This window comes from Trichosurus vulpecula, chromosome 5 (assembly GCF_011100635.1).
Source record: "Trichosurus vulpecula isolate mTriVul1 chromosome 5, mTriVul1.pri, whole genome shotgun sequence".
Taxonomy (NCBI): domain Eukaryota; kingdom Metazoa; phylum Chordata; class Mammalia; order Diprotodontia; family Phalangeridae; genus Trichosurus; species Trichosurus vulpecula.
The window spans coordinates 164748780-164764905 of record NC_050577.1 but is presented as its reverse complement, the minus strand read 5'-3'; the positions used below and the strand labels follow the sequence as shown (position 1 = coordinate 164764905).

The window sequence follows — 16126 nt, the reverse complement described above, 5'->3', positions numbered from 1 at the left end:
ACTCAAATGCCAATTTCTTTAAAAGGTCTTTTATGACTCCCTCAGTTGTCAGTTTTTCACTCCAAAAATCACTATATTTATTTTGTATATATCCCATATTTGCTTATCTGTAAAAACATTGTCTCCCCCCAGTAGAATGCTCCTTGAGAACAGAAGTTGTCCCACTTTTGTATTTATATCCCCAACTCCTTGCATAATGCTGGCACATTCAAGGCCCTTAATAGGTTCTTAATAAATGCTTGTTGATTGAACGATCAACCAATGCAGAATATAGCAAAACTGTCTCGTTCTGCAACATCCTTCTGCTCTTCTCTTACCTATTTATCTACTTAGAATTGGTCTTCAACCAATTCAGCTATATAGACCAAGTCACTCCCCAAAATTCCTGCCCCACATTTCCAAATGTCTGCTAAATATTTCCACTTAAGTATTCTGACATTATTCAAACTCAGATCAAATTGAGTTTTTTGTTCCCCTATTTTTGTTAAAGATACTACCATTCTCCCAGTTTCAAAACCGTAGAATCATTTTTTACTTCTCCTTTGCCTCCCATATCCAATCATCGGGCCCTATCAATTCTTTACAGTAACTTCTCATTCTCTTTCTAGAACCCTTGCTCATATCTGTAACACCTCATACTTGGACAATGGTTTTCTAGCTAGTCCCCTTGACTCCAGCCCCTTCCCATTTAAATCTATTCTGTCCACAAATACCAAACTAATTTGCCTAAAATGCAGCTGTGTCATGATACTCTAGCTGCTGGAAAACTTTCAGTGTCTCTCCAACTGAGTAGAAGTTTAAAAGTTCCAACTAATTAAGACAACAGCTGAGGCCCTCCACAAGCTCTCCAATCTAACTTTTCAAGTCTTATTTCTGCACTATTCCCCTACACAAATCCTTTGTTCTAGCTCAACCAACGTACTCATTGTTCCCCAACCATACCTTGTGTTTTTTCACCTCTGTACTTTTGCTTATGCCATTTCATCTGTCCTCCTCCTCTTCTCTCCTATCCAAATCCTAACAATTTTTCAAGATCATTATCAAATCTTAACTCCCTTTTCTGGCCACTCTTTTCTGGGAATGATCTCTATTTCCTTTAAACTCCTACAACAATGATTAGCTTACAGTTAATTTGGTAATTAATCCTGCATGGCCTTTTGACATTTCTTCTGTTGCTATCTTAAAATGTTTTTAAAAGTCTTTTGTTATTTAGATAGTATATGCGTGTGTGTATGTGTTTACTCTGGTCTCCTCAACTGGATCATAAGGTCCTTAAGAGCAGAGACTATGTCTGACACTTCTTTTTATCTCCTAAAGCATATGGTTTATAATAAATGTTCCAAAAAGCAGTGATTTACCCCAAAATGAAAATCATCTTTTATCAACATCTAGAATTGTGTTACCTTCTTTAAAAATAAGCAGAAGAAAATAACATGAAAGTGTTATGAACCCAGTGATGTCTAGGTTTTTCTTTGCCATCTTTGTATAGAACTATAGAATTATAGATCTTGATCTGGAAGGGACCTCTGCTGTCAACTAGCCCAACTCCTTCCATTTTATAAATGAGAAAACTGAAGTACAGACTTGCCAAAGTTCACACAGTTCATGTAAACCTGGAACTAAGTCTCAAGTTTCCTGGGACTTCTTAGTCCACTGCTTTTTTCACTAGTTCATGTGTTATCCCTGATAAGCTTCATCCTATTTTGAAGAGGCACATTATCAAATTTGTCCAAGCTGCTTTGAATTATATATCTGTTTTCCAGAGTATTAAGCTCCTGAAACTTGATAAGCACACTCAATTTCACCATCTAGATCACTAATAAAAATATTAAATGCTATCTGACTTGGGAATGGCCCCTGGGGGACACCACTTAGTATGTGCCAGTCAGGCTAACAGTAAGTATTAATCACCTTTTGTGATTTCTACTATCACCTACAAACAGTACTCTGCAACTCAGGATTCCATAAAGTCCTACAGAAATTTAAGAAACAAAGTCTAGTCATGTTGGAGACTTTAATTTATGTTTGCTACAAGTCATATCCCAACACTGTATCTCTGAGACAAGTCCCTTCATCTCTCTGGGCCTCTGTATCTTCATATCTAAAATGAAGTTGAACAAGATTCCTAAAGTTCCCTCCATCACCATGGGCACCACCTTTGTCTGTGTTCTCAAAACCCACTGTCCACTGCAACAGTCTCTCAATCAGTATCCCAGGCTCCAACAACTCTTTCCTCTAAACCCTACTGCTAACTGCTGCCAGGCTCATCTGCCTAAGATGCCGTTTTTATCATGTCACTTCATCATGATTCCAAATTCTCTGCCCATCACTCAAGGGCCTTCAGAATCTGGACACATTCTACTTAGCTAGTTTTACTTCTCAACATTCCTCAATTTGAACTCTTCCCTCTACTCAGGCATTTCTACTTAATACTCCCCACAAACACTACTTTTATTCCCATTTCTACTCCCTTACTGCTCCCTATCATCTGCTACTTCTAAATTCAAGTACTTGAATCTTTTAGCACTAACCTCAACTCCTTTTTTCCAAGCAGCCTTGATTCTAACCCCTCAGTGATCTTTCTATGAACTCCCATAGCACTTAAGAGACTGTAAAAGAGTCTCAAAATAAAACTGCATACTTGTATTAAATCCATGCATTACCACCACCACCACTACCATGACTACATTTAACATGTTCAATAATTGCTTCTCTATAAAGAGACTTGATAAACCCCATTATATATTTGGTTCTAAATAAGGGCAAACAGCTGAAGATTTCTCTTTGGAGCCAACAAGTGACCTGGTAGCCACTGTTTATATACTTATATTATTCTATAATTGTTTCTTGGTAGACAGGCAAGATTTTAACCTTCCTTCAATAAATAGTTATTGGTTGGTTATCATTAAAACAAGCTTGGTAATAAAGCTTAATTTAAAAAGTACAGCTTAGAAATTGTAAAATCTCTATTACTCTCATACTAGACTGAATTTAAAGAAAGTCAGATTAGATATTTTGAATCAAAAGACTTTTCGAATCAGAACATTCTTTATAACACATTGACATATTGTTCCACCCCACTCTCCAATATATACACACACGCCTTACCTCACAATTACATTTGTTTTCCTGGTTCTTTCCCCAAACCACATTGTGGATGGTTTAATGCTGATCACATGTAATGGAGTCCCATTTTTAGAAGTAATTCCACATGGCAATCTGTTCCATCGAAAAAATTCTTCTGACTAAATAAGACAAAGAAAAAGCAAAGACCTAGACACTGAGCTTTAGAAATCCCATGAATCTTTGACAAAAGAGTTTTTTTGAATCAACACAGAATAAAAATCTGATATACGATGGCACCATTTAATTTATTGCATTACTATGAAATCTTGACCAATTATTGAAATAATTTCTCAAGAGGGCAAATTTCATCTTAAATTTTGATGTGTTAGCATTTTGCCTATGATCATAAGGCATATAGTCACTCAAGAAACATTTGGAGTTATACCACAGCATCGTTGAACCCACTGGACAAGTCACATGAAGAAAGAACTAATAGAAGACACGTAAAAAAAGAAAAGTCCAAAGCTTCAATAAAGGGCTACCTGCAGATTCCAAAGGAGTTGGGTCTGTCACAGAGTGGTGTGAATAAGAGGACAGCTTGAGCAAAACAGGGACAATAAAACTATGAGGCTAAGTGGAAAAGTCAGGAATTCAGAGAAGATCAAAGGCTGAATTTAGGGAAGAGAAATTTAAGAGAATATATGGAAAACAACTTGAAATGAAAGAAAAGGACTCAATCTGACAACAGCTCCCATATGAAAGATGATTGAAAAGCATTTGAGGAAGAGGGGAGGGATTCAAAGAAAAGAGACTTATAAAACAAGGAAAATAAATTGATAAAACAAGGTGGAACTGGGTACAAGTACTTGACATTTTACCCTGGGAAAACACACACGTGCGCACGCCGCAGACACACACACACACACTATGTGTATATATGTGTGTATATATGTATCTGTGCATATGTATATGCACATACAGTATATATATGTATATAAATGTGTATATATACACACATATGTATAGGATGTACATGTGTACATGATGTACATGCATGTATATACACATTGTAGGTTAATGTGTATATACACACTTATACTATATATACAAACACGCAATGGAAAAAATGGAACCTGGAGGGAAGTGAACACTCCAACTTAGAGCTGGTGATAAAGAAAAGTTGGGATCAGTCTGGCGTGCATCCTAGAGTTGGGGAGAGCAGAGCTCAAAGAGTAAAGAGGACACATCTGAAGATCCTATAAACTAAAATTCTATAGACTACTAGGTAGTGCACTAGATGAAGCGCTGGTCCTGAAGTCAGGAAGACCTGAGTTCAAATGAGGCCTTAGAACGGCAATGTTCCACTGAATAGCAAGCTCTCCTAATTCATTTTAAATATTTGAAAAAAAATGATTTAAATTAAAGTTTTCAGGAATTTATCTTAACTTCTTTATGCCTCAGTTTCCTCTTCTGTAAAATGTGGGTAATAATGAGCATGCTGCTCAATGTCCATCTGCCTCAGTTTATTTCTTCAACTGTAAAATGGGGATAATAACAGCACCTACCTCTCAGGGTAGTGACATTCAAATGAGATATTTGTAAAGGGCTTAGCACATAGCAGGTACTTAATGAATAAACCTTTCTTTCCTTCCTTTTTTTCTTCCTTCTTTCCTACAGGGGAAGTCAGGAAACAGTATCAGGTGGGGAATTTCACTGGGGAGCTACACCAGCCAAACTGTGAATCAAGTATCCTAAAGTGAGCTCAGGGAGGGCAGATGCATAGCAGAGGCTTTTTGTCTCTCATGTCATATTCAGAAGACTAGACAGAAGTGAACCTGCTATATGAGATGATTTGAATATGTCAGTCAGTAAGTATTTATTAAGCACGTAATTATATAATAATAAAAAGCAGTCTGTATAGTACAAAATGGATGTAAATTAAATTAGCCTTTAAACTGAAAATCTGTAAATTGAGTACATGTGTAGCAGAGGATGGGTAAATAGAAAACATCAGCAATAGTCGAGGTAAACACATTTGTATGAAGTCAAGAATTTGATGTGAAAAGAAACACATATATTATGAAATCTAAAAGGCCAAGCCATTAAGAACTACCAAGCCAGGCAGAAAAGCCAAAAAGGTCTCTCTTGTGGACCCAGGGAACTTCCTCTACTCAGAAAATTATTTTTAAAAAATATATACGTTTACATTAAAAAGTTATCTCTAAATCAGGATAATGGGCAAGAATCTCTTCTTATATATATTTGGTGCCATAGCAAATAGAAACCTGATGACCACTTTCTGGTTGCTTGAAGTAGCAGACCAAGTATTGTGGCTTATGTCACATTTTTTATTAAATTAGGTTCTCCATCATCCTCTCTTTCTTTTTAGCCCCCAGTGTCACTTACTTGAAGCTTCTGACCACAGATCCATAATAATTTTCACTGCTGAGCTATCTGTGTACACACACACACACACACACTTTTGTGCTACAGGATCTACTCTGATTATCATGGAAAAGGCAACTTGGGTTTCACATGTCAAACATGGACAAGCTATTAACAAATGTATGGACAACAAGACAGGTTCTCCAACTGTGCAATAATATCATCAAGTGGTATCGGTGATGCCATATACTCAGAATAACTACAATCTGGATAAACATGTAGGAATTCAAATGAATGGAACTGCATTTAACAAATAAGCAACAAACAGATTCATGTGCAAGATGGGCAGTAAGAAGTGCTGAAGCACACATCCTTCTCCTATCTACTAACTATTGGTAAGCTATAAAAGCAGAAGGTGATATGGGCTTTCATTTCTAAATATACTATTAAGTGGTTTTCCTTTGCTGTTTAAGAGAATGTATTCTCTTGAGATATTGTCTGGATGTGAAGAGGTAGCATCTGTTTTGTTAAAACAAAATTTCAATAATTGCTAAGTGAATAGGATGCAAAGGAAATTCAAAAACATGCATATCATTTTCATCATTCAAAACATCATTTTCAAAAATGCAAAAAAGTAGGTGGTAAACACTTGCTTCCTTAAACTACATGATACCATATTCTAATAATTATTTGCATCATTTTTTTTCAAATCAGTTATTTAAATATATACATTTTATTGAAACACTTTATGTGTGTATTAACTTTCTAAATTATTTGGACATTTCACTTAATCTCTTGGGCTCTCAGGTTCTTCATCTGTAAACTGAAGGGATTAGATCAGACAATGCCTAGGTCCCCTTCCACTGCTTAAGTGCCTTGACACCTATATTACATAAAAGTGGCATGAACAGAAAAATAAGATGGGTACGTACCCGTGGGTGGCGACAGGCATGAATCTGTGTATGACGATCCGTTGTTATATGGTGAAGGATATCAGGCATGTTTTTAAACATGTCCAATTTGTTCACGTGAACCTAAGGAAAACAGTACAATTAATGAAGATTAAATATGTAGAAATTGTCATATGGTATGAAGTAAATCAATTTTGGTGACTTAGGGACTAATCAGTTCCTCTTGCTCTGCTGCGTCCTGGGGGCACAGAGGTGACCCTCGACTCTCAAAGGCTATGGCAACGAGGTGGAAATCGAGACAAGTCCCACATACAAAGCTGAAACGCTTTGAGTCTAGGCCTGGGGATAGACAGCAGTCCCGAGGATCGGCCTAGCTGAGCTGAGAACAGCTCATCCCAAGCTTAAGCACAAGATGACTTATCTTCTAGCCACAGCTATACAAAAACACCATCCACTGGGGCACAGAGGAGCTGCTGATCTTTGCCTATGGAGAGAGGACCCACATCAACACAGTAACATACTGAAGTATGATTAGTGAGTCGATTAACCTCTTCTTCTTGCTTGATACCTATCTTTTAACCAGTTACTGGCTTGTCTGCTTAAGGTGGTATAAATGACATGAGGTGTCACAGGACTGTATTTTGCAGCTGAGAAAACTAAGACCTACAGAGTTTAAATGACTTGTCTGAGGTGATACAATTACTAAGTGGCAGTGCTGGATCAGCACCCAGGGGCTGTGGACCTTAAATCCATTGTTCTACTGCTTGTAAAATGATGGGGCTGTAATCATCGCTATGTCACTTTCAGCTCAAAAATTCTGACTTTATAAGGTATTAAAAACACACGGACAGACACTCTGGAAAATTTCATTACCATGAGGTTCATCTATTCATGGTATATTTGACCTTCATTAAATGAATAGCAGCAACAGCTTACATTTATGACCTTTAAGTCTTACAAAGCATCTCACACACCTAGCTCATTTGATCCTCACAACAGTTTATCATTATACCCATTTTAGATTTAAAAAATAAGCTAGCTCAGATCAGTCAAGTGGCACAGGTCATACAACGTAGCAAAACCAGAATCAGATCCTAGATCTTGCAGCTCAAAGCTGAATGATCTTTTCACTGTCTATACTTTAAAAGATAAGAGTACTTTGTAAATATCTTGTACATTTAAGGACAGCATACCACCAGAAGGTCAACGTGCTATGTGTAAAGAGAACTAGGTTCTAACCAATCCACCAACCAACAAGTATTTATTTAACACCTACTATGTGCCAAGTATTGTGTTAGTCAGTGGGGAGACAAAAACAAAAATAAAACAATGCCTTCCCTGAAGGAACTTACATTCTACTGAGGAATGTATATATTTAAGTACATACAAAATAAGTACCAAAAATCCTGTCTATATCTTGTTTGTACATGGTTGTTTGTGTGATTATCTCTCCCATTAGACTGTGAACTCCTCGAGGGAAGGGATGATTTTTGCCTTTCTTTTTTTTCCCTGCTGACACATAATAAATGTTTAACAAACGCTTGTTGGCTTGTCAAAATGCAAGGTAATTTTGGGAGTGAGGCACTGGCAGCTAGGGACACTAGTGAAGGCTTCACGGTGGAGCTGACCTATGCAGGAAACTAGGGATTCTAAGAAGCAGAAGAAGGTGAAGAGGGAGTAAATTTCAGGAATTAGGGACTTGTTCCACAGGAGCTACTGTGATTTTATGGGGAAGGCAACTTGGTTTCATATGTCAACACTGACAAACTATTATCAAATACATGGATAAACAAGACAGGCTTTCCTACTGTGCTATATTATGAAATGGTATCAGTGATGTCATATGCTCAGAATAGCTGCAACATGGATAAACATGTAGGAATTCAAATGAATGGATTTAACGAATAAGCAACAAACAGACTGGGAGGTCCTTGGGAAAACAAAATAAGTTGTTGAAGTACAAAATTATTATTAGAGCTGTGGATATGCAACTGGATTAACAATAGGTGCAACCTTATCAAAGGTTACAGTGAAAAGTCTGAGTTAGGGCTCATAAAGACATGGAAAGAGGAAATAAAACGTCAGATGTTATGAACAGTAAAAAGGCAGCTTGGCTGGACCAAAGAGTGCCCAAAGGAGAGGAATGTGGAATAAGGCCAGAAAGGTTGGGTGAAGTCCAGTGGTGAAGGGGTTGAAATGCCAAACAGAGGAGTCTGTTTTTTGTCTAAAGCTTTCTGAACAGAAAAGTAGTCTGGTCAGAGTCATACTTTAGGAAGATCACTTGGACAGCCATGCGGAGGACGAACTGGAAAGGAAACAGGCTTTGCTGCCAAAGAGGGTTGTGTGACCTCAGACAGATCATTTCTCTTTCTTCCACAGGCCTCAGCTCCACCTATAATATAGGGATAGTAAGACTTTATCTGCCTCAAGAAGGCTCCCTGAGGAAAATTCCCCAAAGTCAGAGCTAGGCTTCTTTGTGAACTAATAAGGTGCCAGTCACTGGGAGTGTGCAAATTGACAACCACCTGTCGAAGGTACTACAGCAATAATTCCTACACTGAGAAGGAGAATGAAACAAATGATCTCTCAAGTCTCCTCCAACTCAAAGATCCTATAATATCCTAAGTTATTTTTAGCTCTAAGATCAGCGATTTACATCATCTCAATGTTCTTAATATTCTATTGAAAACCACTTTACTGGAAAAAGGTAGCCAGGAAAACAATATACACAATGACAACATGTAAACCAAATGAAAACCAGTAACAATAAAAGTACTGAAAAATTATAATTACCAATTTGGTTTCCCCAAAGGGATAAGGAAAGGCACTTTCTCCTACATTATTTATAGAGATGGGGAGCTATAGGTGTGGGATGCTGCCTACAATATCAGACTTCTTTGATATTTTAGTTAGTTTTGCTGACCTTTTTTTAATTCTTTGGTATGAGAGAGCATTCTCTTGGAGGGAGAGGGGACAGAATACATTGGAAAATGTAGGTGATGCAAAAACAAAAATATCAATAAAATGTATTAAAAATAAAATGATAGCAATCAGCATAAAGGAAAAAATCCAAATATTTATGGTATTTAAGGCTTAAAATTTAGCTAATTAATAAGATAAAAATTACTCACAACCTAGCTTCCAAGCAATTCAAAGAATATTATGAACTTCCCATCATTAAAATTACTTAGAATTGCATAGAATCCAAATACTAGAGTTGAAAAGGATCATCTAATCCCAAATCTTCATTTTAGTCATTCATTTATTCTTTCTACAAAGTCATTTGGGTTTTTTTTGTTTTTTGTTTTTTTAACTATCCCTGGATTCTTTTTCCTGGACGTGGAGGCAGTATGACCCAATTTCAAATCCAGCCTCAGACAGTTTTTGGCTATGTGACCCCAGGTAAGTTACTTACTTGGCTTCTGTCTGCAAAAGTGTCCTCATCTATAAACTGGAGATAGTAATAGCCCACACCTCCCATGTGAGGATCAAATGAGATATTTTTAAAGCACTTTGCAAAACCTAAAGCCACTATATAAATGCTAGCTATTATTAGTTATCGTTTAGAAGCAGAAGATAGTATATGTGTGAACGTGAACAAGATAGAAGCCTTTGCTTTCTCGTCCATAAAACAAGAGTGAGTATTGGAGAGTGGAGGAGGTAGAGAGGGGAAGGAAGAAAACAATCTTTTATTAAGCCTCTACTCTGTGCAGGCACTACACAAAATGCTTTACAAAGAGTATTTGATTCTCACAACAACCCTGGGAGGTAGGTGCTATCATTATTGCCATTTTACAGTTGAGGAAACTGAGGCAAACAAAGGTTAAGTGACTTGCCCAAAATCATATTGCTAATAACTCTGTGAGACTGGATTTGGACTCTGGTCTTCCTGACTCCAGGCCCTTCCCTCTATCCACTGTGCCACCCAGGTGCCCACAAAATACAAAACTATTTATGTGCCATGAATTAGGTTAGGCATGGGGGAAGATAAAAACAGAAATAAATCTTGGACCCTATGCTCAAGAAACTACAAACTAGTAGAGGAGCTTACATTAAAATGAAAAACAAGATCGCATAACTTCACATCTAGCTAAAAGAGAACTTAGAGATGATCTAGTCTCCTTCCATATTACAGATCAGATTGGAAAACTAAGGCCTACAGGAAGGAAACTACTTGCTTAAGGTTGTATAATGTTAACAAGCCCAGGTCCAGCCCATTAAGACAGTTGGGTTCATTCCGCCATACCCTGACAAAAAGAAAACTATGACATTCCCTCATCAGGACAGAAGAAATTTCCATTTCTGAAAATCTGCCAATCCCTGCTCTGGAGACTTTCTGAGTGGATTTTTCAATGCACCATCATTTTCAGGTTTCCTTTTTTTGTAACTGGCAAAATACCTGAGTTCCAAATTCTTCACTGAGGTTGGTGAATAAATATTCATATCCATAGGCAGCTTTGCAGTTCAGCCACACAACATGATATGGACTCAGAGTGATCCAACTTCGTACCAATTCTAATATTCCATTTAAACACTCCACCTAGATTAGGGATTTTAAAGATATATTCAACAATTAATAGAACAACTGACTCTCACCACCATGCTCCCCATAACAAAGCAGAGAAAAAACCCTCAAACTTATTAGTCAATGTTTGAAGATCACAGCATAGCATGTAAATATCAATTACGATTACATTTCTTTGCTTTAAAAATGTCTTTCTAAATGTATACTTACCCGACTTGGAATCTGGTAATATTTTGGATCACAAAAAGTAGTGTCTAAATACACACTCTGTATGTCTTTCACTCTGAAATAAAATTAAAATTTTATTGTGTCATCTAATCTGATTTTATAAAACACTAGCAGAGGCAATATTCAATTATTTTACAAAGTGTTTCTCTATAGATTAGAACATGGTAGCACAACATCTCTCAGTGTTGTCTTTGATTTTATTTTTCACTGTAGGATATTCCTTGATTTGCCTCCAGTTATGGACCCAACACAAACTACTTCCCTCCATTTAACAAATTTTAAGCACCAAGCAGAATACTTTGCTAGGTGCCTGGCAGAATATTAAGGTTAGATAGGACATGGGTTTTGATCTCCTGGAGCTTAGTCTTCTAGGGATATATTACACGTACACAAGTAATTATAGAGGATGAAACAAGTTTGTCTGACCTGGGAAAGGAAAACATTTCCCAGGATTCCTAAGCTCAGAACATGAACTTTTACTGGAAGAGAATAAGAAACTATATAAGTAGAACTACAAAATACTATTTGCAGAAGTAAAAATGGAGCTGAATAAATAACCAGAGGGGCAATATTTATGGTTGGGCCATGACAAAATAATAAAAATGATAATACTACCTAATTTAATTTGCTTATTCAATACCATACCAAACTACCAAAGGATGGCATTATAGGGCAAAAATAACAAAATCCATCTAAAGGACCAAAAATTCAAGAATCTCAACAGAAATAATGGAAAAAAAAATGGAAACAAAGAGGTTAAAATGAGCATTACTGTGATCGTCGTGAGAGTAAAGCCATAGAAAAAGCCGGAAATGTAAGAAAAGGAAAAAAAGAGGCCACAGAGCATTAAAGCATCACACCCAGGTGAATTCTTATGCCCTACATTTAACAGCTGTAGGAAATTGTAATACCTGCTCCCAGAGTGCAACAGTTCCATTCTGGCCACTTCCCCTTTGGCTAATCTAAAGTCTCCTGTGTACAAGACTGTTCCATTGCTCCCCTGAAACAAAAACCTACAAAGGAAACAGATTTGAACAATATCTGTAACTCAAAAGAAATCTTAATGAAGTCACTATGCCAAATAATGTAATAAATGCTCCTGACAGGCATTTCAATGACTAAAAGAAGGCAGTGAGAATGGAAACTTTGATGGATACAAAAGAGTAAATTAATGTTGCATTACCAAATAAATCACTTACGTACAGCATTAGATAATTCTCAAAAATGTTTTTCCTCCTCATAAGGCAATGCAAATACTATCCACAAAAATGTTTTTCCTCCTCATAAGGCTATACAAATATTATCCACATTTTAACAGCTAACGAAACTGAGGCTCAAGAACTTTTAAGTGAAAAAGTGTAAGTGATTTGCTCATGGTTACATCACTAATGTTAATGATGCCAGATTTTTAAATGTTACCCCTGTTGTTAAAAATAATAATAATAGAACTGAATAATACCTAGTGCACAGTTGTCTCTGATCTGAAACATCTGAAAAACTTGCATTTTAGGGAGGTACTTACTGTCATGGGGAAAAAATTCCATATGATAAAATAAATGCAAACACTAACTAGAAAGATCACTAATGAGAACTTCATTGCCAACAAAGTCCCTTTATAACTACCTCGGCCAATCATTTCATCATAGGAAATAAAGGCTGAAGAAATCCCAGCAAAACAATTTAAACTTTCAAGGATATAAACAGTCCCTATTCTTAAGACTATAAAAAGGATTGCCACAAAGGGGTACAGAGTAAAATATGGACCCTTCTCAGAATATTTTTAAAATGCATAAAATAAAATACATAGGATTACAAAGAAAACCAATTGTATTGACATACAGTTATCAAGATATTAGAAAACAAATTCAGGGATCCCAAGTTAAGAACCCTGAGATAAAGGGTCTCTTACATAACTGAACCTGGGCAGTGACCAGCTGGTAAAAGAGTTACAACAACATCTTCCTTCTGAAATTTAAAACAAAGAAAAAAACATTAGGTCCAGGTCAAATCCAAGTGTTGCTCAATGGTATGCACTCCCAAATGCCTCAAGAATAGGGACTGTCAGTTTTTGACTGACAGACTTCTTTGTAGAAGTGAGAAACCATAAGTGTGAAAATTTACATATACTATCAGGCTCAACTGATGTGCTGATCAGTTGAAATTAACTGTTTTTCCCTTATTTCTTTTTATTCTTTGTTCTGAGGGATTTTGATTGGGAGTTGAGGGTAGTGTGAGATATACTTAGAAATGATGATGGATATAAACACAAAAGACAACAATAAAAAAAATTTTAAAGAGTCAGAATGTTTGGTTCCACTGTCCTCAATAATAAAAATAGTTGTAGAAATGCTAACAGATCCATTCGATTTTTCAATGTGTTATTCCTAGCTATCTAATAGAAACTAAAATTCTATGTGTAGACATTTAACACTAATATAAAACAATTTTCACCTAAACAATGATGTTTAAAACTTCAATCTACCAGATTTCTCCAGCAGATAATAAGGGAAATATTGTCAAGGAAAACTTTGCACATAATCAGATGCAACCAACAAAAAAGAACATTATTAATAATTTTAGAATAGATTGATTATTAAAGATATGTTTACCTCACCAGATGCTTCATCAATTAAAGAAATCTGGGTTGGAGTTTCAACTTCAAGAGCAATCTATTGAGGCAAAAGGAGATGTTATTTATACATTATTTCATTTTTTTCAAAGCTCTTAATCACTTTATAAGCCTCATATAACTCAAACACTTAAGTGATTCTAGGAAGAATCCCAAGTCCCAGAATATAAACACAAAGTGTCTTTATGTATGTCATATTCAGGAAAACATATTAGGTGAAAAGTTAAAAAGTGAAGTTGACTATTACTGCAGTTAAAACGTATATATTCATTAAAAAAACAGACCCCGACCTACAACGCATACACTGAACTGTCACCATAACGGCTACAACACATTCACATACTTGCCGTATCTGTATAAAGGTAGGCATTTGTTTTTTGCCTCATTCATCCTGGGCAAAGCAAGCCCTACAAAAACCCCTCAATGCAATTTTCACAGGCCAAAAAAAAAAATTGTCAACATCTGTCATCAAATGTGAAGTAAGAATATCACTGTAATTATCTTCAATATAGCTCCCCACCATAAGGTCAAAATTTTTCAAAAGCAAAAAAGAGATACTTTTTTTTTAAATACTTTATTTGTTTGTTTGTTTTTTTAGAGGGGGCAAGGCAGGGCAGTTGGGGTTAAGTGACTTGCCCAAGGTCACACAGCTACTAAGTGTGTCTGAGGCCGGATTTGAACTCAGATCCTCCTGCCTCCAGGGCTGGTGCTCTACTCACTGTGCTATCTAGCTGCCCCAGGGATACATTTTTGACAAAGGCCATCATCATTAGGAAGAAAATTAAATTACATGTATTTTTAAAATTCACATTCATGGGACTGAAAATACAAGGTGAAAACGCAGGAAAGCCTAACAACATTTCCCACAATATTCCCAACCTCCTTCTGCTTTAAGACCCCAGGGAAGTCCCAGAACTAATCTAGACCTCAAGGACAAGTGTTCCTGAAAGGCTACAATATACTCAAAGAGTCCACATGCTGTTGGCTGTACAATGTACTCACTTTACCAACATATATCCATGTGGCATATCCCTAGTAAACCTTGTCTCGAATCTTAGACTATAAAAACAATTACCTTGTTAAAAAGCAAATGTGTAGACTAATCTTCATCGAATCTCACTCCTCAGTTTTCAGTTGCCTAGTGGGCCAACCTGATCAGTAACAATCTGACCTGAGCTATGAGTGGTATCACTTTCAGGCTCTACAGAAATGTCAGGAGGTTCTAGTTATCTCAGAAGTCGGGAAGGGGAAGGAAGGGGAGAAACACTTGTGATTTTGGTAAGTCTTTTTGGTAAATCTTGATTTCTACTTTGCACACTCCTAGTCTTTCACATTTCAACCTAACTGGGTAAGTTTGGCTGAATCTAGTGCCCAGTACCCAGCAGTAGCAAGGTGCCTGGGGCCTAGCTGGTACCTAAGAGATGCTTGTCTATTGAATGACTGATCTGGGGAAAGTTTAAATGTTTTCAGAATTTGTTTTAGGTCCTAACCCTTTTGTTGCTACCACCATTAGCAGCCTTTGTTAATCACCTGATGTGGGAGCCTAGTAAATCATGGAATCTTCCTGAATTTCAGAATGAAAACAGTGAAAATAGTTCACTGGATGACCTAATGGTGATTGGTATCAAGTTAAATTCACAAAGGGTTGCAGAGGGAGCCTACCAATGAATTAAGTTTTTAAAAGGGCATATAAATAGACGAAAATAATAGCACACAATCAGTGGAATAATACAGACCTATAAGAACAGCTTCAGGAAAGTAAGAAAGACCTAGAGTCAACTTCATAAATACAGTAAGAAAACAAAAACCAAAAAAAGGGACTTTCCTCCTCAACTTTGTTAGGAACAAGAATATTAGGGAGGGGACTGGCTCACTGAAAATAGGCCACGCTAATAAATGAGAAAAAGCAAAACTCTTTTACTACTTGATCACCAGGCACCAGATGTTCCAGCACAGTAGACACTATAGGAAGATTTTTCCCTCCAAACTAACTGAACTCCTCTCCTCCAAATACCCAACAAGAATTCCCTTTGCCCTCCAACCTTCCTGTTAACTTTTATCCTTTCCCCCTTCCCAGCTGGAAAATGATCCTACATCTTCACCACCATGAGACGGAACCCAGAATCACCAACCATAATCCTTCACGTAAGACAGAGAACCACTATCCCTTACCATTTGCCCTCTGGCCTATGGGGCCTTGCAATCTACAACGTTGTAGGATTGTAAGGTCCACCAGGTCTTTCAGTCTCCCACTCGAATGAACCCTTCTACTCTTGGTCTCATGCAATTAGAATGTGAGCATCTCGTGGGCAAGAACTGTCTTGCTTCTCTATTTGCATCCCCATCACTTCACAGTTCTTGGCACACAGTAAATGCTTAATA

General features: G+C 36.9%; 1 protein-coding gene across 2 annotated transcripts in view; it reads right to left on the bottom strand.

Moving 5' to 3' along the window:
• Positions 1-16126, bottom strand: part of DCLRE1C (DNA cross-link repair 1C) — a 35742-nt gene that overhangs the window by 16020 nt on the left and 3596 nt on the right. Inside the window, exons 4-10 of one of the 2 annotated variants that reach the window (XM_036761344.1) lie at positions 13725-13784; positions 13025-13080; positions 12027-12128; positions 11098-11170; positions 10762-10902; positions 6384-6485; positions 3109-3245 (exon numbers count right to left, since the gene is read on the bottom strand). In XM_036761344.1, coding sequence (XP_036617239.1) covers positions 3109-3245; positions 6384-6485; positions 10762-10902; positions 11098-11170; positions 12027-12128; positions 13025-13080; positions 13725-13784 — 671 coding nt within the window. The remainder of the gene's footprint in view (positions 1-3108; positions 3246-6383; positions 6486-10761; positions 10903-11097; positions 11171-12026; positions 12129-13024; positions 13081-13724; positions 13785-16126) is intronic. The other variant, XM_036761345.1, reaches the window with a different exon arrangement.